General features: G+C 46.4%; 1 protein-coding gene across 3 annotated transcripts in view; it reads right to left on the bottom strand.

The window, feature by feature from the left end:
• LOC138566710 (transmembrane protein 87A-like) overlaps positions 1-25,684 on the bottom strand; it is a 1,181,601-nt gene that overhangs the window by 237,123 nt on the left and 918,794 nt on the right. For all 3 annotated transcript variants that reach the window (XM_069644306.1, XM_069644305.1, XM_069644304.1), the window contains one exon: positions 19,930-20,023. In XM_069644306.1, the coding sequence (XP_069500407.1) occupies positions 19,930-20,023 (94 nt within the window). The remainder of the gene's footprint in view (positions 1-19,929; positions 20,024-25,684) is intronic.

The following is a 25,684-nucleotide window of genomic DNA, read 5'->3' as shown; positions in this document are numbered from 1 at the left end:
GCAAGTATATAAAATATATTAGGCCTTTAGTTACAAAGCATTTAAGGATCATGGGTAAGTATTGCCACACAAAACCTTATTAACATATATACACATTCACCATAAGGAGAATAGAATTGCATATGAATCAATTACCCGTGCAACACAGGTGATTAGTCAGATGCAAGGAAAAATAGGCCGAACCAAAACAAGAACACGTCCCTCAATGAAGTCCAACCCTAAGATAGTATGGGGCCTTGTGCCCAAAAGTCAAAAGTTACAAAGTATAGCTTCTTCAGCTGTGCCTTTCAAAATGATGCACTGGGTTGTGGTTGTGCTTTTAGAAAGTTTTCAAAGTTAGACAGGTATTTAGTAAAGTTCAGGAAAGTACTCCGCTCAATCCCATTCATGAGGTAGGCCTAGGAAAGGATCTTTACCTGGGTCACACCACCACAGGTCAGGCCAGAGTTAGTTGGGGTCAGGACTTTATGCCAAATGCTACCCTATGGAACACAGGGCGTGGGGGGACAGAAACAGGTATGTTATCTTACATCGCCATACTCAGATTCTTCCAGATAGCACTGCAGGTCTTTGTAATCCGTTGTAGTTAAGATATTCATATCAATGATAAATCTTCCTGACCTGTGTCAACCCAGAACCTTTTGCTTTACTGGTGGATTATTTTTCCTTATACCTCTGTGAGTGGGAACCTTTTCCACACTCACAGAATATTTTACCTGTGTTAGGGGTGTCATTTTTAAGAATCTCCATGGTGTCTTTTAAAAGTTATTCTCGGACAACATTTTGGCAACAAGTGCCTATTGTTGCTCTGTTACCCAAGGGGCTCCCTTTTTAACTTTCTCTGGCTAACCTTGCGAGAACTACAGTTCCCAGGGGTAGAACAGATCTTTGGATCCCATTGTGGGGTGCATTTACAGGCTGTAACAGAAATCCCTTCACCTAAAAACCACATTTAAACATTGACACGAAAAACGCCTGTGCTCTGCTTCCCTGGCACGTGTGTGGCAAGCATTTAAACCTTTCACCAAAAACTGCTGTGCTTTGTTCCCTGGCATATGTGTTGCAAGCAGCTGAACACTGCATTGAAAAACGGCTCTACAATTGCTTTCTGAATAATCAGACGTTATACCCTGTGTTCAGAATGGCCCTGCGTTTTCTGTTCTGTCATTTGTATAATCAGAAATTATTCCCTGCATTCAGAATGGCTCTACATTTGCTGTTCAGTCATCTGAATACCAAAGTTGTGCACTGCATTTAAGACAGTGCTGCGTTTGTTTCTCTTCTTTCATCTGAAATGCCACAAAGTTATGAGCTACATAGAAAAACAGACCTGCATGCTTTATTCCATCTGATTGCCAAAAATAAATTAGGCAATACATCAGAAAATAGCTTTGTCTTACTGTTCATTCACATGAGTGGCAAAGACTTCACATTGCAACCTGACACAGCTTTAGTTTTACCTTTGATGTGAAGGGCAGCATTCTAAAACACTGCAAATCAAAGAAAACAGCTTAGATTGTTATTTTCTCCCGTGTCACGTCGAATAACCCTGTGCAGAGAGTCTCCCCTCCGTGTCTATGGATCAATTACAAATGTAAACCCATTCAAGAAGGACAAATCAAAAGAATCCCCTGACTTACCGAACCGGATTTCAAACATTACGGCTGCACATGTGTGAACAAGGAAAAATAAAAAAATGACAAAAGTTACAGTGAAAGGGTAGCTTTGCTTGCATAGAATTGTTAGTGAATATGTTGTGGGTGGGGGACTGGCAAAGCCATGTATATTATCCTCCCCCACTCCCCCACAAGACTTCAATCAACTTGGCAGAGGCCCAGGAATACCAGTAAAACCAGTTTGGCTGACGTCTTGCCTCCCACTGGAATTCACGCTCATCAGTAAACTGTTCCACAATGACACATGAGATGGCTGAGGGCGTGATAAATTACCTGCTTTACCAGAAAAGAAGACAGCACTGGCAGGGGAGACGTAGAAAGCCAGTGGGGCTAATGTTTAACCAAGAAGTGCGAGTTCCTCCAGCACCCACTTTGAAGGACAAACTGACAAACTTCAAAGGGGGTCATAAAAGTCTTTTGTTGCAAGCTGAGCCAGGAAGAGACAGTTTGCTGTGGGGTATGAGGCACCGCCATCCCATATGTGACAGATCATCTAAATTGACATTAAAATTATGCATTTTAGGCATTTTCCCCAGCACTCAAAACAAGAAATAATGTGTTTTTTTATATTTTTCCATGTGATTTCCAGGCCCCTCTCCCCCAGATTGTAAAATAAATGTCATTTTGGGCTATATAAGGGGGGACTGTACTAGAGACAGGATCACACACACCCACACAAAAATCCAGGGGGACAGGAGTAAGATGACGTAGGCAGCTGATCCCATCCAGGAGAGTGCAGATGTAACGCTCACCTGATTCCCGTAGAGGCGCCGGTCTTGACTGGGCGTATACCGTATCTGCAAAGGTGATGTGTAACACACGGCTGGCTCTTTGGGCTGGACCTCTGTGCACTGTATGTCTGACTTGAAGGGTAAGATGTCTGCAGATAGAAAATATGGGATTAAGGAACTGGGTTATTGAATGTCTCTCTCTTCTTCCCTTTCTCTTCTCCTGTAGAACCCCAAAGGTTAACGCTCTCACCTTAGGTAAGTGAACGCCGTGCTCTCCATCTGCCTCGGGGCAGGGTGCTGTAACCAGTTTCTTCACTGGATAAGGGGAGCAGGCCTCTTGACTTCAGGGACTGCTGTCCGTCGTTTACTGCACGAACGGTAAGTTTCGAGTAATTCTAATGTCTTTAAAGTCTTTAGTAATGTTTCTTGTTTTGCAGGGTTCCGGCGATGGCGGATGACGGGCTGAAGTGAGTTGAAGATGGAGCCCGTGTGATGAATAGAAGCGCCTGGAAGCACGTAAGTAAGCGCTTGTTGCCTGCTTCACGATGCGCTCTAACTGTCTTTTTATTTTGCAGGTACAAGTTCGGAGCGGCTGCAGGGTGCCGGAATACCCACTGGGTTAGATGTGGAAAGGAGTAATGGCACGTGAGTATTAAAGTTCCCCAATGTCTTTAAACGCACCTTGTTTTGTCCTTCAGATGCAGGATGCAGCGCCGAAGGCCTCCGGCGCGTGCGAAGAGTTGGTAAGCTTTTGTCTTTCAGATGCCGGAATGCAGTGTGAAGACATCCGGAGCGCACAAAGAGTAGGTAAGCCTTTGTCTTTCAGATGCCGGAATGCAGCGCGAGGCGTTGGTGACAGCCGATGGACCAGGTAAGTGAAGAGCTGTCACTGAAGACCGTAATGCTAACCTGTTCTTTCTTGTCTTTATAGGTGTTGCTGAAGACTGGATTCAGGATGGTAAGCCTTTTTCCTTAGGCCCAGGATCAGATGCAGAAGACACGATGAGCGTTCTGCTGCAGAGGATGCAGAATAACGCAAAGCAAGATTCATCCATCGGGTGTGGTTTAAATAGCCTCCTGTAGTGCTTAGGTGTCTCCTTCCACAGCCACGCCTAGGTAAGAAAAGAGTTCCTGCTTTCCAGAAGAGTTCCAGTGTTCTGAATCTAGGGAGTGGCTCCTGCCCCACCCAACAGGAAAGGTAGTTCCAAACAGAAGAGGATCAGAGGCTCAACTGGCAGGCAAGTAAGCAGCATGGTCAGCTACAGGTAAGTCCACCCAAGCATTATGAGCCCGGCGCTTCCAGCGCTGGGACTGGGCATATTTATGAGCCTGGTGCCACTGGCGCCAGGACTGGGTCCAAAAGGTCCCAATTGGGACTGGTTGGCACTCGGAACCTGGGTTATGGATCTGCTTCCAAGGGAGTTGGGAAAACCCTGACCTTTTGGAAGCAGAGACCATGACAGCAGAGACCGGACCCCTTGCCTAGCTGTCCAGAGGTTCCTGTGAGCCAGCCGAGTTTCCAGACTCCTAAATCCAGGCTTACTTTGTAGCAAATAATCCCAGTCCCAAATTGCATATCCCTCTTTTGTGACAAATCCCATAGAAAATCCTACTGAAAATCCCATTGTAAGTCCAAATTGCCAGTATAATTCATTCACCTTCCATAGAAGAATTTGTATTAGCCTGTGTATGTTGGTGCATTCCTTTGATAAATCTTTCAGTTGTCTGTATAAATGAACCCCCTTGCGCTTAGTGTCTTTTTTTAATAACTATAGTCTTTAAAATATAGTCTCTAAGAAATAGTCTCCTTATCACTAAAAACCGAATGTGCCCGTGTTGGGTGTGCATTCGCAATTGACTCTTAACTTGCATCTGTCCCATTGAAAACCCGAACGGCAGTCCCATTGAGAGCAATCCATGGAGTCTAGCATCTTACATGTTGTGGGCCTTTGTCCCTGTACTTGAAACCAATTTCCGATTTTGACAGCTAAGCCCTTTCCTTAGCTGCCTGTCATCACAAATCCTGTGTGAAATGAATTTCCATTGCTGTGTGTATTTTTCTTTTGTATTTGCTTTCTTCCCAAAATAGCTCTTCCTACCTTGTTTCCACGTTGTTCTGTGTGCGGATTAGTAGTCCATAAACTTTCCCATCTCCTCAAGTGTAGCAACACAAATTTCCTTGCATTCTGTCCCGTAGCCGTGTGCATAATAAGCAAAATCCGATTCTGCCGTTTTGCTCCTAAATTGATTTTTCATTTTCATTTCCGACTTGCCATCTTGGGGTTGGGTGGCTGTATTCCAAATCTGATTTTTCTCTCTTTATCCTTACTCCCTGTCTTCAATTCAAAGGGAATTAAGTAAGCTAATGTTTGGGGATGGGTGTTGCAGGGGGAGTGCTTAACCTTAGTGCAATCACATGCTTTAAATCAATTTTTCCTGTTTGCCATTAAATATTCATGTGAATTGTGTAGGATTTCTGAACCAATTAGTCTCCAGGAAACATTGCATTCTGTGCCACAACATTGGTGGCTGCTGTAAATTGTATTTTGAATATTTTTTTCCCTTTTCAATTAAATAATAAATTAATAAATATCTTATTGATACACACTGGCCTGGTTCCTAGTCTATTGTGACACGGGGTGTTTGTTAAAGTGGATGCGAGAGAGGTTGGAGGCCTACTCAAATAAAAACCTGGGGGTTATTCAAGATAAGTGTTTTTATTGTGCGCCACATTCACTGTAAGGGGAAGAAGTCCCTGGCTGGAGTGTGCTGTGCTCTAAAACGTGACACCATTTACATTTTATTATGTGAGACCAGCAGAATGTGGAGTAAATGGGAGAAATGGAGTATCCCCTTTCTCATTTTAAATTAAACATTTATGTTACAAGGACAAACTTATCTTTAATGGCTGGTGGCTGTGAACCTTTTTATTAATTTGGTGCACCTTTACCACAGGCTGTTTTCACAGCCCCAGCAAAGGCACCCATTGGTGCCCATTTTTATCAAAATGGCCCCAGTCTTCTTTTTCCGCCATTTTAGCATTTCTTGTCCTTTCTTGTTCCTTCCCCTGACATCCAAGGAGGGAAATTCCTTTGTGTTAACTTTAACTTTGGTGGGAATCCTATGGAATCCCCGCCCAGGCTCCAAAGTGTCTGAAGGCAGGAAGCGAGGGAGAAGTCCAAAACTCTGCAGCCCTTTGTCTTCCAGCCTGCCTGTGAAAATCCAGTTCAAACTGGGCGGCTGACTGTCCTGAAAGAACTGCCACCCCACCAAGTCTGAATGCAGCATGGCTGTTTTATTGGCTGGGTTCCTGCATAGAAGTCTGATCCTCGAAGCTGAATAGGTAGTCTACCACTGGAACCAAAACCAAAGAGGAAAATGAAGAAACCGCAGTGGAGACGATTTTCAGCGACCGGAGAGTAACCAGAGCCTGCTGCAGCCTTTCCTTCCAATTGACCTGGACACTCCAAAAAGGACAAACCCGACCCAGGGCCTTGTGAGACCCACTATACTCAAGACCACCTGCATTTTGATCCATCAAACACCGTCCTGCGACCTTGCAGGGCTGCAATACCCTAATACCATTGTGCAGTGCAGTCTTCTGAATTCCGAATCTTGCTGAAACTACGTGGGCATCCTACTTGCCCTACAGAGGCACGATTCACGTCCCAAAAGTCCCCTTATCAGAGTGCTGGACCTTGCAAACGAGAATCCGACCAGCAATATTTTGTCTTCTTCCGTGCTCCTGAAAAGGTGCCAAATCCACAGAGCCGTGTCCAGCCGTGAAGAAACCCTTGTCTGAAGCCTTCTGTGTAAATTTCTGCTGTAAAAGGCCATCCAGGGTCCTGTCTTCTGTTCTCCTGACAAGGAATGCAGTGCCTGGGATTTTGGGTGCAGACCATGAAGTCCCTCCTTTGGCATTATTTTCTACTGTGCTGAGCAGCCCATGTAAAGAACATCTTGTTTAGAGCCTTCCCCATGATTCCTGCTGCAGAAATCTTTCCAGAGTCTGGTCTTCAATGTTCTTGGTAAAGGAATTCAACAACTGGGTTTTTTGGCTGCAGCTCCTGAAGTCTTCTTGCTGGAACTCTTCATCACTGACAATGTACTGTGCTGGCTTGGATATTTACTTACCTTCAGCCTGAGTGATTCTTGTGTATCCTTGGGGTGCTGATGTGTTCGGGAGGCCACCCATCCAGTTCACCCAGGTCCACTGCTAGAATCCTCCTAGGGTGCGTCTTCTGTGAAGCCCCTGGACCATGAACTAACTTTTAAAGTGAACTACTTGTTTGCCCAGTCTTCCTCTGGAACTCCGACTATCTGCAACTGAGCCTTATCTGACCCTGCTGGATAATTTAAGGGGTCTGCCTTTTAAAGTAAAACATGTGTTGAGAAGTGTACTTACTTGTAACAGAGTTAGTTGGTATTCTTTGAAAATGTAGTTTTATTGAAACATTTGGGTATTGACGTTAACAATCATACATCCTCAAAAATAGAATCCAAATACGTACACAACCTTTACCCCCCACAATCCCTCCCCTCCCTCCTCCCCCTCCCTCTCCCCCGTCATGGTTCATAAAATAACAGATATGGCAAGGGTCCAACACAGTATGATGCAATGTCTTACGAATAATGGGCAGTTCTTGTGTAGATGCTCAAAACGAAGGGCCCAGAGGCCCCAGGGCTGAGTCCTTCTCCCCGTTAGGCCCCCCCAATCCTTGTGGGCAGTGTCCAGTGAGGCTGGTCCTCAACTCATGTGGTAGCTCTGAGATGTTCCTTCGAGCTCAGTTTGCCCTCCCATATTTGTCAAAGAAGGGGAGCCACAGACCCTCAATATTGGTCTTAGATTCGTCAATCAAGTGAGTAAGGAACTCCATGTCATATATGGCACGGAGTTTAACAACCCACTCCTTTTCCCCTGGAGGTTGGGGAGCCTTCCACCTCTGAGCCCAACACTACCTAGCCGCCACCAGCATGACCTGTAGCATGTGGTCACGTGTCTCTTTTGGGCCTCCCTCAACCTCAACGCCGAACAAGACCAACCATGGGGATAGAGTTCTTTCAATACCATCCACCTCTTTTATCCAGGACAAGACCTCATTCCAATGTTGTGCCACCCGACATTTCGACCACATGTGTACATAGTCCCCCCGCTCAGTGTGGCACTTCCAACAATGTGGGTCATAGCCCTTCCTCATTCTGGCTATTCTCTGCGGTGGGGAATGCCATCTGTGGATTAATTTCAAGGCCTGGTGGCGATACTGGGGTGCAGCTGTGGAGCAGTTAGCCTGTCTACACATCTTGGTCCACCTATCAGTAATGGGTGCACCTAGGTCTTTTCCACACTGCACCTGGGCTGGAGGGGGATCCCTCGGGGTGGACAGTAACAGAAGGCCGTAAAGCCTGGATATTACCCCTTTGGTACCTTTGTGCGTAATCAAGAATTTCTTGATGTCTGTTAGGTCCCTCCTAAGGGTGTCTCCCCATCTATTTTCAGTAAGGGCCCCTTTCAGTTGCAAGAATCGGAATGGAGAGACGTCGCCCAGGCCCAGGAGGTCCCCGAGGGAGATGAATACACAGTCAACCCAAAGCTGTCCTGCTCTGCTCAGGCCCGCCTCATACCATCTCTGAAAAGCTAGTGGTTCGTCAAGCCCATCCATCAGTGGAGGAGCCCAAATTCAGCTCAAAGGTGAGGGCCATGTCGTGAGCCATCTAAGGTAACCATCCTCTTTCCATATGGCCCACAGTACCCCCAGGACTGGGTGGTTCAGGATACTCCTTGGGATACATCTCTTGGGGACCCGCAGCCATTCGTCGAGGGTAACCGGGGAAAAAACTTTGTTATCCAAGGCTACCCATTGTTTCTTTGTTCCCTGTGTAAAGTGATCAATCAAGATTCTCAGTTGGGCTGCCTTGTAGTATGTGTCTAGGTCTGGGAAGTTCACCCCCACCTCATCTTTAGGCCTTGTGAGTACGTCATAGGCAATTCTATGGGACCCACCGCCCAGAGATCGCGCAGGAGGACGCGTCTGATCTCAAGAAGAAATGGCTCTGGGTTGGGAGCATTTGGAACTGGTAAAGGAATTTGGGGAGGATTGGATTACCATTTTAATTGAGTTGAGTCGAGCCATTCAGGATAAACCGGATTTTGCCCATATTTCCATATCTCGTTTGATTGCGGACCACAGGGGTGGGTAGTTGGCCGTAAAAAGGTCAGCTAAATTTGACGGTATTTGGATCCCCAAATGACAAAAGCCCTCAACCCGGGTGCAAAACGGGAGGTCCGCAATATATTGTCTATCCACTTCATTGAGCTGCCCTGCCACGAATGCAACAGACTTCCCCAGGTTAACCCTGTAGCCCGTGAGGGCCCCATATTGCTCTAAGCTGTTCGGGAACCGACTGGGATGGGTTAGAAAAGTAGAGCAGTACATTGTCTGCAAATAGAATCACTTTGCAATTCATGCCCCCCATCCCGATGCATTTAATCTTCTCATTACCCCCAATTGCTATAGCCCAGGGTTCCATCACTAGTGCATAAATGAGAGGAGATAGAGGACACCCCTGCCTGGTACCCCTCTCAAGTGGGAACACTGATGATTCACCACCATTGACCACTACCCTTGCTGAGGGATTGGAGTAAAGGGCAGAGAGCCACCCCTGCCATCTCAGCCCCATCCCCAGAGATGACATGACCCTCTTCATAAAAGACCAGCTCACCCTGTCAAACGCCTTTTCCGCATCCAGGGATAGGAGAAGGGCGCCCTCCTATCTAACCTCCCTCGAGCTCAGTATGTGCAAGGTTTTGCGCATACTATCGGCGCCCTGCCTGCAGAGTACAGAACCTACTTGGTCCGGGTGGATCAGTCGGGGGAGGCACCTCTCCAGGCGTGAAGCCAGGATTCTGGTAAATATTTTTGAGTCCAAATTTAAGAGTGAAATGGGTCTATAAGATCCACAGTCTGTAGGGTCCTTGCCTGGCTTTGGTATGACTGTAATCAAGGCTTGTAGGAATGTTGGCAGTATGGTCTCTGGGGTGCTAATCTGGTTGAACAGCTTAGTCATCGGCTGTATCAAAACCGTTTGGTATTGTTTAAAGAAATCAGCTGTATATCCATCCCCCCATGGTGCCTTACCTACTTTTAATCGCTTAATGGCCTGCTCCACCTCTTCCTCCGTGATGTCCCCCTCTAGGACCTTCCATTCTAATTCTGTAAGCCGAGGGAGAGGATGATCTTCTAGATATTTACGGAGCTTGTCTGGGGACCCTCCCTCCTGTATGGCATATAGATTTTGGTAAAACCCTGCAAAGGCCTGTATTATATGCTCAGTTTTGGTTTGGATATTACCTCCCCCTTCCTTAATACCCCCAACCAGTCTGTCTGCCCTGTTCCCCCTCAGCCTATGCGCTAGAAGGGTCCCCACTCTGTCTCCCTTTTCGTAGTATCTCTGCTTGGCATATCGCATTTTTTTAACCACTTCACCAATCAGGACTGTATGCAGACCTTGCCTCTTTTCTCTTATTTCCCCCAGGAGGGGTGCCCGATCTATGTCTCCCTTAGTGAGCTGTGTCCTCAGGGCTCGCAAATCTCCCCGCAGCCCAGATTCAATGAGGGCCCTTTCCCTTTTTCTCCTAGAGCCCTCTGCTATGAGGAGGCCCCTGAAGGTGGCTTTGGTCCCAGACTGTGACCATTGGCGTTTCTCCCGTGTCGTTTGTTATAAAGTAGGCCTCAATCTCCTTTCGCAGGAATTCCCCAAATACCTGATCTCTCAGGAGCGTATCATTACAACGCCATCTGCATGACTTTGTTGCTTCCTGTAATCGCCAGTCCATGACAAGTAGATCATGGTCCGACCAGGTGACGGACTCAACCGAAGGGTCGCTTATCACCCCTCCTCCCTCCTCTGATACCAATAGTAGGTCGATTCGAGTATAAGTTTGTTGTGGGGGCGAGAAGAATGTATACCCCCCTGGGCGCTTGATGACATTTTCGCCAGACATCCACCCAATAGTTCTCCTGCAGAAGATCCCTCATAGCGAGGTTCTCCTTCATGGGTTCCTTTGTCCCTACCCTTTTAGCGGTCCACCAGTCTAGCCGGGGATCCGTGATGAGGTTAAAGTCTCTGCCAAGAATCATTGCCCACTCCGCCCATTCGTCCATGACCTGGAATACCCCATGGATGAATTTGACCTGGCCGGTGTTGGGCGCATATATGGTGGCCAAGGTAATTCGCCTCCCCTGAAAAAGCCCCTTTATACCAAGGAATCTGCCTCCGAAGCCACTTTTCGTCTCCACATCTGAAAGATGCATTGATTTACCCAAGAGAATTCCCACCCCCTCCTTTTTGGAAGACTTATGTGAGGCCCAGAAATTCCTGCCTATTTCCTTCCCCTTTATCGTTGACTCTGCCCCCCTCCTATAGTGTGTTTGCTGCAAAAGAGAACGAGGAGTTTCTGCTTACGAAACATATTGCTTGTGAGGGAGCGCTTATTCTGAGAGTTCAGGCCCTTTACTTTGAGCGTGCCGACTCGACCTTCAACCATGGTCGTCGTTGCCCATGCCCTTTAAGATGATAGTGTGATTCCCCCGGGTCTGTATCTTCCCGCAGCTCGTTGTCCCATGACGTGTTATTCCCCTTACCCTGTGACCTTCCCCTCCGCCCCCCCCCCCTCCTTGTACCTCCTCTCTTTCCCATCCAACAAGGCGTTTCGTCTCTTTCACCCAACTCGCGTCGGAGTTAGTCGATGAACCGCCAGGGTTGCAACCCCGGCCCTGGGAATTTCACTAACAAAACTTGGCTTACTGTCTTCATCTCCAGGATGTCCCCTAATATCAGTTACTTTTCGGGGTCCCCCGAGAGCCCCCCACTCCCCTTAACTTTAAGCTTCCCTTGAGTGAGATCAGGGCCCTGGGGGCACGTCCAGGATCTCCGTCCCCTGCATTTTGGTCTCTGGATGTTCCCGCCATATCCCCTGTAAGGTCGTCTGTGTCTCTCTGAAAGTCCTCCTCTGTTACTAACTGGTACCTCTGGCCCTGCCATTGGAACGTTAGGTAGATAGAATGGGTGCTCCCAGCGGTTTCGGACCCCTTTCTCCTGTAGCCATCTGGTGATAGTTCCGCATTTCTTTCTCATCTCGAGAGTGCGGGCCGAGAGATCCTGATAGATTGTCACCCTGGAGTTCCCGTACTGAACATCTCTCAGGGTCTTTGCCCTTTCCAAGAGCCTGGCTTTGTCTCGGTAATAGTGAAATCTTGCCAGCACTGAACGCAGGCCCCTTCCACCACCACCCGCTCCGTGGACCCTGTCGAGCAGGAGCGTCTCTCCGGAGTCCGACCCCAGAACGATCCTGATAATGTCCTGGACTTTCCCCTCCAGGCCACCTGGGTCTCCCCTCTGTCTCTGCCAGGCCGAAGATCCTTAAGTTGTTTCTCCTTTCCCGATTTTCCATATCGTCGACCTTGAGGCGGAGATCCGCTGCAGCTCTTTGAACCTCATATCCATCTGTGTTTCAGGGAGGTCCATTGATGCCTGGTTATTCTCTACCCCCTCCATCCGGTCTTCCAGTGTGGAGACCTTAGCCGTGAGGTCGGCCAGCTTGGCGCCCATGTCCGTCCTCATCCCTCTGATTTCTTCGAGGATTGTCTGAATGTTACTTTGGATAGTGTTCATGTCTGGGGCTGGCGTGGAGGGGGGGGGTTTGGTTTCCATCTCTGATTGCCCTGACAAACTGGTATTTCGCAAGGGTCTCCTTCCAGCTCATGCGATTTCACCAGCCCTGGGTTGCCGCGATACGCTGGTGTTTTCGCTTGGGTCTTCCTTGCACCCTGGGATGTCAATGCTGTTATGCAGGGTGGATCTTTGAGGTCTTTGCTCTCCCCACCCCCCCCGTGTTCAGGGTATGCATAGCCCCTCGTGCAGGTCACTACTGTGATCTCCCCAAGTCGGCCTCTACTGGTGTCCCACTTCCAGATCTGCGTTATGGGGGGGGGATTCCAGCGCCCTAATTAGTACACCATTCGGGGACCAGGTAGTTCCTTACGGAAGTCTGATAGTTCAATGGTGAGGACTCTCCTTTTCGGTGCAACCCGCTCTGCGTTTCCTCCCTGTGCTGCCTCTCCGTGCCCCCTCAGTATGATGGGGAGGGGCAGTGTTAGCAGATGGCCTCCTGTAATGTCTTCAGGGCTGAATACCTCTTGCAGTGGGGTATTAATGTGTATCCCCAAGTTTAGTTGTGTGGCAGGGTGGTGGAGGTACAGCTCCTTATTTTGGAGGGCCCGTTGTGGCCTCTTATTGTAGGATGGCAAATTCTGTCTCACCTTGTCTGTGGGGCGCATTCAGCCGCATAGTCAGCACCAGTGTGTCCCGATGAGTGGAGGGGGGGGCACCGACGCGCTCCCGCGTTGGCCCGGGTCTGTTGAAGTGGCCGTGGGGGGGAGGGGGAATCCCCCAGGGACCGCAATGTCACCATGGGCCCACAGCCTCTGCTAGTGCTCCTCTCCGGGGTGCTCCAGGCGAGCCCCCATCATTGGCGGTCCGTGCCGGCGTTCGCTCTTATAGGGCTGGGACGTTGCCTGCAGGGAGAGGGGCCCAGGCGCGCTCCTGCGTCGGCCCGGGCCAGTGTGTTTTGGCTGGCGTAGATGGGGGGAGCGAGAAGGACACGGTCTCCGGTGCTCCCCAGCCGCAGGGCCAGAGGCGCGTCGCAGCTCACGCCGAGTCCTCCTCCAGCCGTCAAGGCACTAGGCAGCGCCGCACCACGGCGGAGGAGGGGCGGGTAGAGGATCCTCCCGCTAAGATCCGAGGTCGGCAGACCCTGGGGGGGGGGGTTTCGAGACCACTGCAGCACTTCTGGCGGCCCCCTCAGGTATTTGCCGGTGTCGCTCGGTGGAGGCACGCCAGCACCTCCCCCCAAGGTGCAGAGGGACGCGCAGCGGTTCCCGCTCAGAGTCTCCCTCTGTGCAGCTTGGGGGAGGGGAGGGGTAGGGTCGGGATTCACGCGGACCTATCTCTGCAGCGTGGGGCACCCACAGAGGCCGCTCCAACGCCTACAAACTCCCTGGTGCCTCCTTTCTCAATTCTCCATTAGTTGGTGGGGGTCACTATCCGACGGGGCGCTCATATTTGTAGGTTTCCCAGGACCATGTGGGGAGCATATAGTTTAGGCAGCCATCTTGCCGCGCCCCTTGGTGGCCTCTCGTTGGTTGGTATTCTCTGAGTGAATAGTTACAAAAAGTTATTACGTACCTTAGCTATGTTCTGCCATGCTGAAAAGTATATATAGAATTTACTTCCCTTGAATAAGCTTTGTGCCTTCTTAAATAAGTAATCTCCAATTCTTGCTTTCTTAGAAACTGTCTCGCCATTCTCACTGAAAGCAGATTGAAGGTTATGTTACTCACCTGTGAATTGGGCTCCTCTCATCCCAAAAGTAATACTGTTGGATTTCACTTTATTATTCCTTAATTAAGGATAATTGTATGAGTGTCACCAATTGGATCTTGCTTCCCCTGACTTGCTGTTAGCCGGTACAGAATAAGATTGCTTAGGTTATACTTACCTTTTAGGTTGCTGGTAGCTCCTTACAAAAGTATATAGGTTTCACTTACCTTGTGTTAGCTCTGTGCCTTCCAAAGAAAAGTTAGTTATTGCTTTCCTTAGTCTGTGCACTGAAAAGCAACTGTAATTGAAGATTACACAAAAGGGTTTACCTTAAGTATAACTGTTAACCCAAAAGAAATTATAGGTTTTTACTGTTCCTAGAATAAGTGTCACTATTCTGCAAAGTATATTGTCCAGATTGTATTACTAAGTAATTTCTTGCTGAGCGTCACAGTACAACGGTTAGGGTCTACTACCCTTGAATTACTGTATGCAATCTAAAAGTAATTAGTGGTGTGACTTCCCTAGAACTCCTGTTAAGCGTTCCAAATAAGGTTGTATGCGTTGGCCCGTGTACCTTCAAGCATAGTGGTGTGTGTTTTTATAAAGGTGTTAATGACTGACTAGTACTTACCCCAAGACCTAACTTGGCCTATATGTGTATTTATAATAAACCTTTATTTTGTATAATACTCCTGGGTTCTCAGTGCTTTTATTGCATCCTTTGTGTACTACAAGTACAATGTAATTTCCTACAGCCCCCTCTTCCCTCCTAAGCTAAGCTCGGCTGATGTGTCGTCTACACTACCCTGAACTCAGGTGTTAAAACTTTTACTAAGAGTGGAGGTCTTGTACTGCCTCAGTTGAATGGTTTTACTAAGCCCTTAGTTGGACTTCAGAAAAACTGTTATAACATCAGTTGGGGAAACAATCTTCTGCACTTGGTTTGGGTGAGGAAGGCCCAAGGGCCACAGGTGCAGTGGTTACTTTGTCGGGAGTTGTTCGTGTTGCACAGAAAACGGCTCCAGACAGCTTGCATAAGACGACGCAAAAACGAAGAAAGATGAAGGCCTCTGCGGTGCAGATCCCCTCTGGACACCTCAGGGGGATTGAAGGAGTGTTCCAACAAAGGCCACCACTGGGACAGTCAATCGTACAGTGGTGAACACAGAAGAAGCCCAAACACAGCTTCTCTTGAAGTGAGACATCTGAAAATGCAGGAGCAGGCGACTTGTAGCATAAGATGAAGATCTGCAAAGTTCCACAGCTCTGCTCAGAATGACGGCTACAGCGAGTTAGCCCAAGAGAGATGGTCAGTCAATTGGTTGGCCCAAGGACATGTCAGTAGGTTCAGAAGGCATGTTTCTTCGAGCATGGGTCATGACTGGGTGTGTCGTTTGACCAAGGGATCGAAGCACCAACAAGTGTCTTCTGAGATCAGGCAGGGGAGCAGGCCTTCACCAGGCCAATCCTGGAGTCGATGCTGGTCACATGCAGGTGGTTTCCTCAGGTTGTCAGTGGGCTGATCATCTTCAGAGAAGCCTTGGTTCCAGCAATGATCCACTGAACAGTTGCAGGAGACCTCGTTTTATCCAAGATTCAGGCAATGAGCAATCCAAAGCCCACCAAGGATAAGGATCTGCAACATTCAAACAGCCCAGGGTTGTCCAATCAGACAACCACTGGCCATCACATCCATCCTTCAATAGTCTTTCAACACCAGAAGAGGTGCATACACACACACACAGACCCCCCCACCCCCTTTCACGCGAAAGACGCAGCCTTCTGTGGAAAAGGGGTTTCCATACAAGGCATTTCCTGACATGAGAAGGCAGGAAGAAGGCCAAAGAGCAAGTGGAAATCTCATGGCACAGACATTTTAGGGTGCTAGCCACCTTTAGTAGCCATTTGCGTTAAATGCAAAGTTTAACAAGTAAAAAATCAGTAACAGGTGCCACCAGATTGTCTTAGTCACATTGTCAAAGTAACCAAAAAGCCATTACATAAAAAGTTATAAAGGATACAAAGTATCCTAACTGCACTTCAAAGTAAGACAATGGGCCTCATTACAAGTTTGCTGGTCCGGTAACAAACTACGAGTTATGCTCGCAGGTGCGTTTGCACACGCCAGGATCGGCACCCGCGAGCAGACCTCCCCATTCTCATGGAGTCCAATGGCACTCAAATGGGAAGGGGAGTAATAATTACTGGCACCAGGAAATGGGGATTTACCGGGTCTGCCATGACCCAGATAGGTCCCCATTGCTGGGTGCCGGTAAATTCATGACTCAAACGGCAGCCGTGCTGGTATTTACCGGCACGGCTACCGCCAGGGTCATAATGACCCCAAATGTGTGCAATTATAAAAATACAAGCATCCATTAAAAAAAATACATAATCACTCAGTAGTGACAGTCTTTAGGACTAGTCAGTTTCCCCACAAGAATGAGCAAAACAGACAAGGGAAGTAAAGCAGAAGGCTTTCCGAACACGAGAGCAGTAACAAGGCCAAAGTTCAAAATGGCCAAAGAACAGGTGAAAAATCGCATGGTCCCGCCATTTTAGAGCATGATACTCTAGGTCATTATGCAGAAAATGGCAAAAGTGCACAAGTAAAAGTTGAATGTTAGAAAAATATTCACTGCCTCCAGCCAATCCTGGACACATCTTATTTGTAACCGCAAAGATACAACAGAAAAAGTCATAAGGTTACCAAGTAGCCTAACCACACTTCACTTTAGGGTGATGGGTGCAGTTTTAAAAATACAAGAAATCCACTAAGGGAGCACAGTCACTCAGTACTGATAGTATTAGTGACTGATCAGTTAAAAGTGAGCAAAATGCAAGGAAAGTAAAGCATAAGACTTTACTTGGCTCCCTAATATCAGGCCAGGAAACGGAGAGTAGCAAAAAGGGTGTCCCATAGAAGTGTATGGGAGGAAAGCATCAAAAATTAAAAGAGTTGTGCTCAATCAGACTTTTGTGCCATGTTACTATGGATTTTCAGCACTTTGTGCTTTGAATCCCAGACTGTGGATGGAAGAACTCAGAGCCAAAACTGTTGGGCCTCCAGTGGATAGATGTATCCTAGGTTTCATAATCGGTAAACAGTGAGGTTTTTTCTTAATACACAGTTCGCTCACACTGGATTTTAACTTTCACATGCCATGTGCCTTAACAGTGGTCTGAATTGAAAGAATTGTCAAATATAATTTACATTTCATAGTCTAATAACTTCAACTATAAATAGGCTTTCTGGTTTTCAGTTGAATCTGATAAAAACCAGAAAAAGCACCCCTGGGAGAAATGTGCCTTCTCGGTTTAAATTGAAAAACACTTTCCCCCTCCCACTGGTGCCTTAGAGCGAGCAATGATGGGAGGGTGTTTGGGGGTGGAGAGGTGGCTGGAGAGGGGGCTTGACATTAGATAGGAGAATTACCCTGCTCATCACCTCTCCACCAGTATGCCTGTATGCTTTCTGCCATTGCTTCCTCTCCTGTCCCTCGACTATTAAAACAAAACCAAAACATTGCTCCCTCCAGCCACCTATTTGGCAGTGTCCAAGGGCTATTTTGGGGAATTGTAAATCCATTTGAGCCATTTTTGTGGCTCCCGTTTCAAGTCTCAAAACTGGCATCAATTACTCAGAATAGCCCTTGACCACAGACACATTTTTATTTACAAACAAATTGTTTAACATTTATTTTTCAGTGTCTCTATTTGAGCCCCCGGATCCTCTTTTTTCCCACCTCTCTCAATTGTAGGGCGTAAATAAGATACGCACAGATGCAAAACATGTATATTACGCCGTAAAAAATAAATAAAAAGCATGTCAGTGTGCAGGTGCTACTTTGAGCAATTGTAGCCAACTTTGAGCCTTTTATGTGACCTTGAATTAAAGTTCCCCAAAAAATAAACATACCTCAAAATTTACCACAATTCCTCAAAATAGCCCCCGACTATCGAGTAATACTTTTTTTTTCTTCCAACTAAACACAATGTCAAATAGATTTTGCAGCATACATATTTATGTCCTAGGATTTTTGTGGGACTATTTATATATATATATGCACCGTTAGAATAAGAAATGCACAGGCACTAAAAAAAAATCTGTTGCATCCTTTTTTTGCAAAATAAAACATCAGCGACGGGATGTTTTGAAAAATTGTAACCACATTTTTGCCATGTTTACTACCACAAAATAATTTTCCCCGATTGTCTATCTTTTACAAATAAAAACAATGTAACATTGTATTTGCAGTATCTGCATTCATTCTCCCAGGCTCTTTGTACACCTGTGAAGATAAGGCAAGCAACAAGTGAGAGAATGTTTGGTGTCTAAGGAGTCGGCGATAAAGTACATTGTTGCACAGTATTGTTACACTTTAAAGGCCCTTGCTGCTACAGCGCATTGCGGCCCTGCTAACCCTCCCTAATCTCCACTTGAATTCCTTTGTAAAACTATGACTAAACCAGGTGAATTCATCAACATATTTTGTTGCACCCAAGTCTTGAAAGTACATTTATAAAACTGAAAAGGCATTATTTAGTCTCACGCTACTTTGCATTCTGATAGATTCAGGTTTCTGTTCAAGAGGGGAAAACAAAGCTACTATTCTACTCTTTTTGTGTAACATATTTCAACAAGGATGTAAAGATTTGTGAGCGTGGTTAATTATGATTGGTGTATAGAGTATTCTTGAAAGACAAACATATTACTACCAACTAGGGCACAGAAGATATATGTGGTCAAAAATTATATGTTTCAGACTGAGCTCATCACAAAACTGAAGTGTGTGATCTTAGGCAAATCATTTTCATCTCACTGCAACTTATCCGTGAAAAGTAAAAGGTCCTTGGAAATGATTCTGTCCCCACTGAATATATTGCTCCAGAAAACAGTGACCATTCCCAGAGTGCATGGCGGCCACACAAATGGCAGCTGCGTCTGGTATAAATCAACAAAACATTTTGCCCATAACACATTTTGTTTGCTTTTTGGTTTACTCATGAACATTTCTTGTAGTGTTGCTTTCCGTGATACCATCACAAATCATTGACGCATGCCACTTCCCATCACATGATTTTCAGTGATTCCAAAATGATTAGGGCCCCCTGCAGCGTCCGTGGTCACACAGGGTCTCACACACAATAGAACCCGACTTGGATATTGATAAAAGGCATAATTCTATATGCAAAATTGCCCACATCCTTTCCATGAGTAGTGTCTCACTGACCCTTTTTGAAAGACTGTTCCTTCAATAGCACGTCCATTGAGAGCATTGTATTTCTTATGATATTTCTATTCCAAAAAGCATGAATGTTAATAAACTCATGTTTTTCATATTCACTGAAAAAACACTGTTGCGCTCCATTACTTCCCGCAAAAATGATTAAACACTGATACACATTTTTATATGTTATGAAAACACTGGAAAAACACCACTGAAATTGACAAACCAAATGCTGTAAAACCAGAAACCCCAATCATTAAAACATTTCATCCTTCCAATCATTTGTATACTAGCTAGTATTGTGACATAGAAAAGAAATGCATACATTTACAGACTATTTGAGAATATTCTGTGTCTGATGGTTCTCGGAGTTGGGTTATGTGGCCCCAAAGGGATATGATAGAGGCGGACCATCAGCTATTGATACCCTAACAGAAAGGTAATTGTGTGTGTTATGCCTGGACAACTCTTTGTGGGCCTGGAAAATAAATCCACTCTACAAAAAGGTCACAACAAACTATGTATTTTAATCCCCAGCTCAACAGCATTAAATCGGCCATCACAATTGTTGTGCTGAATACCTGTTTCTGGTCCAGGTTCCGACTGCACAGCAAAACAATGTTTCTGCATAGCAGAAGTTCAATTTAACAAAATAGCCCTGCACTGAACATGATAGCAGAAAAATACTAAAATACTTGTGGGTTCCAATAGGCATTACTTGAGGGTTTTGTCGCAGGGTTACCCGAAGAGGACACACTAGGCTACTTTTCAAACCTTTGGCAACTGTTATAGAGCTAACCACTGAATAGTAAGACTGTGAATGGTGTGTGATGGTATACCAAAGTGATGGTGCTAGCGCACAGTCCTATATTCCCACCTGCGGCCTTAAATTGCCAGCTAGCCTCTTACCGTTTTCACTCTGAGGATTCCCTCAATGACAGAAAATAATAAGTAGAGCATCCCAACGCCAAGGACTCTGTTTAGGAGGACTCCAAGTCGAGGCCTGCAAAGGAAATACCAAAGGAATAATTCACAACACACCCTCCACTCCAGTATTTCTGCAATTAAGAGAGAACTAGTTGTACACTCTTCATTCAATACTTAGCAAGTAGATGCCTTCTTAAGACAGATGCATTGTTACAAGAGTCAATGAATTTCATTTTGCATTAACAGTAATCGAGAAAGGATACTTACTTGGGTAGTATAAACAACCAATATCTGGGTTAGTTCTATCCCAGCATCACTAGGAACAGCAGACCCAGAAGAGGAGACCCTGAAATGTCCAGCACATGCCACACCCCAGCGCTGAAGGCTATTTTGAAATCCACACAGCTATCTGCCAATTAAAGCACTTAATAGATCTGCATTTTATTTCTAGCTCTATTGTGACCATCAAGGTGAGCAAATGCTCCCGTGCCCTTTCCAATGTACTGCCACAGCTACATTATTCAAGCATATATTCTCCATCTTCTTTGGTGATCAATGCAAAGACCCACTTCACAATGTGTGTCTGTAGCGCTGGAAGACCTGACTAACAGGGACTCGATTCTGCAGGACTGCACTGCCAAACCTACAACCATTTCTCTTGTCAGAGTGTACTCTGAAGTCCTGAGAGAAAGTAGGTACACAAGGCCATCAAAGCAGCATTAACGAATTCCACACCAATAAACATGACCTGTAGGTCAAAGTAGCTTGTAACTTCGTGGAAAAACACAATATAGCAAACAATCCATTCGCGGATTTTATCTTCCGGCGTATATTCCTCTGTTAATGCCCTGCATGGTTGTAAATGTTAGAGACTTAAGCAAAATCACAACAGACACCAAGGGCAAGCTAAACTGAACACAGCATATGCAAACAGTTTAAATTACTCGCAAGGGCAGGGAAAGTTACTGTACTGTGAATTGACTTTTTTTACTTTTATTACTTTGCCCCTCCATTCACAGCAGTTGGAACAGAGCCTCTTTGTGACTGGTACTGGAAGTTTTGCCAAAATTACAGAGTCAAGCCATGATCGCATTAGTGTCCCTCACACATCATGGGCACCATTTCCGAAGGAGCCTGCTGCACACACTACACACTCACTTTCTTTACAATGGTCAACCTTCAGCTAAAATTCGCTAAAAGTAGGGAGCAATATCTGCCCTGAATGAAGGCGCTTTAGGGGTAGAGCAACAAATGACTTGCATTTTGGTAATGTTCTTTCTGATGGATGTTTCGCCCAAGGCTTCCTCCTCTATGATATCCCTATCGCAGCTTGTCTCCAGAAATCTATCCTACGCCAGTCGTCGCAGTGTTGATCCGCCTGGGCTCTGCCAGCGCCACTACGAGCCAGACATATGGGGCCAGTATATATTGAAGTGCTGCGCCCCTTGACCTCAGGCCCACCCTTTTTTCCCTGGTACTCCAACGCTGAGGGAACGTAGAACCGATGGTGTACTAGCTTTCCGCCGAGAAAGTAAGGTAGGGTGGGCGATGAGGAATCTATTAAAGAGTTCAAGACCTTGTTAAGAGGTAGATGGACACGCTTTATTAGGTTCACATCAATTAAGCTGCAGCTTCACACCCTTGATCAGTTCTCAACTGCCTCAAGCTCTAATCATAACATTCCAACCCTTTAGGAGTTCTTACTGATGTCACGCAGCGGATTCCATTGAGAGTGTTACATGTATACTGCAACAACTATGTACAATGCATACTGCAGGAACCATGTACAATACATAGAATCCTTGGGAGGAACATCCATCAGAAAGAACAGAGAGGCAAGTCATTTGTTCTTCTAATCGATTCTTTCCTCGCACAGATTCCTCATCTATGAACGACTCATAGCAGTACATTAATATGGAGGAGGGTTGAGGCGAGGGCACCACCTAAACCAGAAAAATCTGCACTTCGCTACCAAAATGGTCATCCTGGCCCGCAGGGATTATTCAAACAGTAATGCTTAGCAAACGTGTTCAAAGACGGCCATGTTGCCACCTGGCAAATGTCCAGGATAGGCACACAGAGGTGGCTGCTAGAATAAGCTCCAAGACCCTCAGGCACATTCTTCCCAGCTAGATCATAGCATTCTTAAATGCAGAAAAGAATGCACCATGACAGGTTCTGTTTGGTCATAGCCCTGTTACAGTGAGCACCACCAGAACAAACAAAAAGCTGGTCATCTTTCCTAGCCTGTATAGTAAGAGAGACTTATGACTTAAGGGCATGCACTGGGACCAGCCGATGGAATCTTTCCCTTTGTCTTGGACAGTTGAGGTGAAGGAAAAAACAAAGGAAGATGGATCTTCGGAGAGAGCTGGAAATCCGAGACCACTATCGGCCGAAAGGAGGGCCTCACTCTCAAAGTCAACTTCTCTTAAATAAAACGAAATATGGAGGTAAAATAGAATGCCTGGAGCGCACTTACCTGTTTTGTGGTGATGGCAACCAGGAAAATCACATTAAGGGTGAGCAATCTAATAGAACAGGACTAAAGGGGCTCGTACAGCGCGCCCATATTAAACGTGAAAACTGCATTCAAATCCCACGCCGGAATCACAAATTGCAGGGAGGAAGGGAGTAGTTTCTTCCCTGTAACTTCATTTCTCCAGCCTTGGTAACTTTCATGGATTGAAATCTTGCCAGTCGTCAGGCTGGGAATCCCCAGTTGCATTGATTTCGTAATTTTCCTATGTAAAAACCTGACACTTTGAGTGTCCCATCGACGTAGTTGTGGGTGCTTTTGGTCCCCACCAATAGGACGTTGAGTGTATAGCTCTGCCCTTAGCAGCTTCCCCTCCGAATTTAACCACTCTAGCTGGAGGATATTCCCCTGAAGTGGATGTTTGCCTGAGGGGGTAGGCTGGAGGTTGCATGTAAATCCATGAAAGATACCAACGCTGGATAAATGGAGTTACAGGTAAGAAACTACTCCCTTCTCCAGCATTGGATCCTTCGTGGATTCACATGCTGTGAATAGATTCAATAGCAGTATACATGTTGGGAGGTGATAAGAGACTAACATTTTCTGCTCTAATGCAAGAAGTATACATACGCAAGTACAAGAAAATACCCAGGAAGCTGCAGGTCTTACCTTACTGGAACAGCCGTTAAAGGACTGCTCGTCCCATCTGTACGTCTTCAGTGTGCTTTTGTTGTAAACAGTAAGTAGTGCCTGGTAAATGTGTGAGGCACTGCCCCATGTTGCCACCTGGCAAATGTCTTTGATGGGCATTCCAGCCCAGAGAGCCGCAGAGGCAGCCGTGTAAGTGGATGGGGCCCTAACTGCTGCTAGAATGCACTAGCAGTCTTGAGGGATGTTAAAGTGGCTCAATTCGGCGTGATCAGGAGCCACACAGTTAATTTGAGAGAGACCGGGTCGCGATGTAGGATCAACCCGTCGTTCTGTGACAGTAGATTGCCGGAAGATCCTAGATGGATTGGATTGTCTGCCGCCAGTTGAAAGAGTCCCGAGAACCAGGTCTGTCTAGACCAGTACAATGCTACATGATTATTTTGCAGTGACATTTGAGTATCATATGGATTGTTTTCCTGATGAGAGGGAACGCATATGGGAACATGCCGGTCCATGGCAATAAGAATGCGTCCCCCCCTTGAGTCGGGATGAGGGGACCTGCTCGCAAATTTCTTGCACTGCTTGTTCCACTGAGTGGCGAAAGGTCCAGAGGAGGCTGACCCCATGTCGATAAGATTTTGGATACATGGTTGTTGTGTAGTTGCCATTTGTGCTACTGCACCGAATCCCTGCTGAGGGTGTCCGCTTCTTTGTTTTGTATCCCTGGGAGGTGGAAGACTTGAAGCAGAATGTTATTGTGAATGTCCCAGTGCCAAATGATCTCTGCTTCTTGGGACAGTGTGTTTGACCGTGTTCTGCCTTCTTTCCGCAGATAAAACATAGCGGTTGTGTTGTCCGTGAGGACTCGTAACACCGAAGTCTTGATTAGAGCGCAGCTATACCCCTCAATCAATTTCGGCCTAGCTGCTCACATACGAACAATACTCCATAAACACCTCAACATCCTACTAGAACGCAGCTAGACCCCATCAAGAAAAAAAAAAAAAAATATACAAACAAATCGGCCTACCTGCACACACGTATCCTACACAGCCTTATGCCACCAGAATGCAGTCTGGGACACCAACCACCAGACTGCACACATTCAACTGCTCTCTCAATACCACAACACCTAATGATAGGATGCAGCTACCATTAGGCAATCACATCAGCTGCTCACATATTGAGTGCACTCAAGCACCCTATGCCACCCTACTCTCTCGACTGACCTGGACTACGGTCCCCAAGGGCGTTCAACCCACAAGCACTTTGAGATCATACCAATGATTATATAGGGCGCTATATGAATGCCAAATAACACATTAGCGGGAGGAAGGATTTTAGGACCCAATGTACTGCCCACAGCTCCAGCACATTTATGTGGAGGACGGATTCTTCAGGGGTCCACAGGCCTTTAACTTGGGGTTTGTCCAAGTGCGCTCCCCATCCTACCCAGGAGGCATCAGTCACAATCGTGTGATATGTAGTTGGGCTCTACAAGGCTGCTACTGGTGCTAGGCATTTTATGAACGTCCTGGGTGATGATTTTAGGGCGAATGGTAGTACTCGAAACTGGTAATGGCTTTCTCCGACCTTGAATCTGAGATACTTTTGGTGTCTTGGATGTATTTGGGATGTGGAAGTACGCATCATTGAGGTCTAACACTGCCAGATTTTCTCAGAGTCGTATGGCCTTTATGACGTCCTGAAGTGTTACCATCTTGAACTTCTGCTTTTTGATGTTTTCGTTAAGCTTTCGCAAGTCCAGGATAGGACCCCACTTCCCGTCTGGTTTCTTGACGACAAAGTACTTGCAGTATACTCCTTTTCCCTTTGCCGAATGAGAAACTCTTTCGAGTGCCCGTTTCTTTAACATTTGATACACCTCCTGTTGTAGAATTTGAAGGTGCGGTTGTGATACCTTTATGGGAGGTAACAGGATTTGTGAGCGTTTGAATTCTAAGAAGTGGCTGGATGGCATCAAGCACAAACTTGTCTCTTGTTATTCTTTGCCACATGCTGAGGATAAACGCCACATTTCCTCCCACCTGTCTGCCCCCGAAGTGGTCATTGCCGGGCCTTGGTCTGCCTACCTCTTCGAGAGGTGGCTGATCCGCGATGTTGCTGTTCTTGGTGATACTCCCTGCTGTGCTGGGAGGACTGGTAATTTGTCTTGTAGCCCTAAGAGCAGTATCCGGATCTGCTGTAATTTTTGTTGTCCCTTGAGCACGAGAATCTAGAATTACCTGAGGCTGCTTGAAAGGAGTGAAAGGACCTTCTGCCGTGTAGGGTTGTAAGAGATCTAGCAGTGTCCGAGTCTGCTTTCATTGTTTTGAAGGCTTCATCAATCTTGTCACCAAACATATTTTTTCCTTCAAACGGCATGTCGACCACCATATGCAGTGCCTCTTGCCGAATATCAGTGCAATATCGCCATCCTTGTCTTCGAAGGACTACCCCATTGCCAATCTGTTTGAATCCCTGTTTCACTGAGATCTACAGCGATGTAATACTTTGGTTTAAGGCATCCTCATCTTCACGCACCAGTGTCATGGCTTCCTTCCTCTGTTGCTCCGGTAAATGCTCTAATATAGGAGCCAACCGATG

This window comes from Ambystoma mexicanum, chromosome 2p (genome assembly GCF_040938575.1).
Source record: "Ambystoma mexicanum isolate Mex_15411 chromosome 2p, UKY_AmexF1_1, whole genome shotgun sequence".
Taxonomy (NCBI): domain Eukaryota; kingdom Metazoa; phylum Chordata; class Amphibia; order Caudata; family Ambystomatidae; genus Ambystoma; species Ambystoma mexicanum.
Note: the sequence above shows the minus strand (reverse complement) of the source record. Positions and strands in the feature narration are given on the sequence as shown.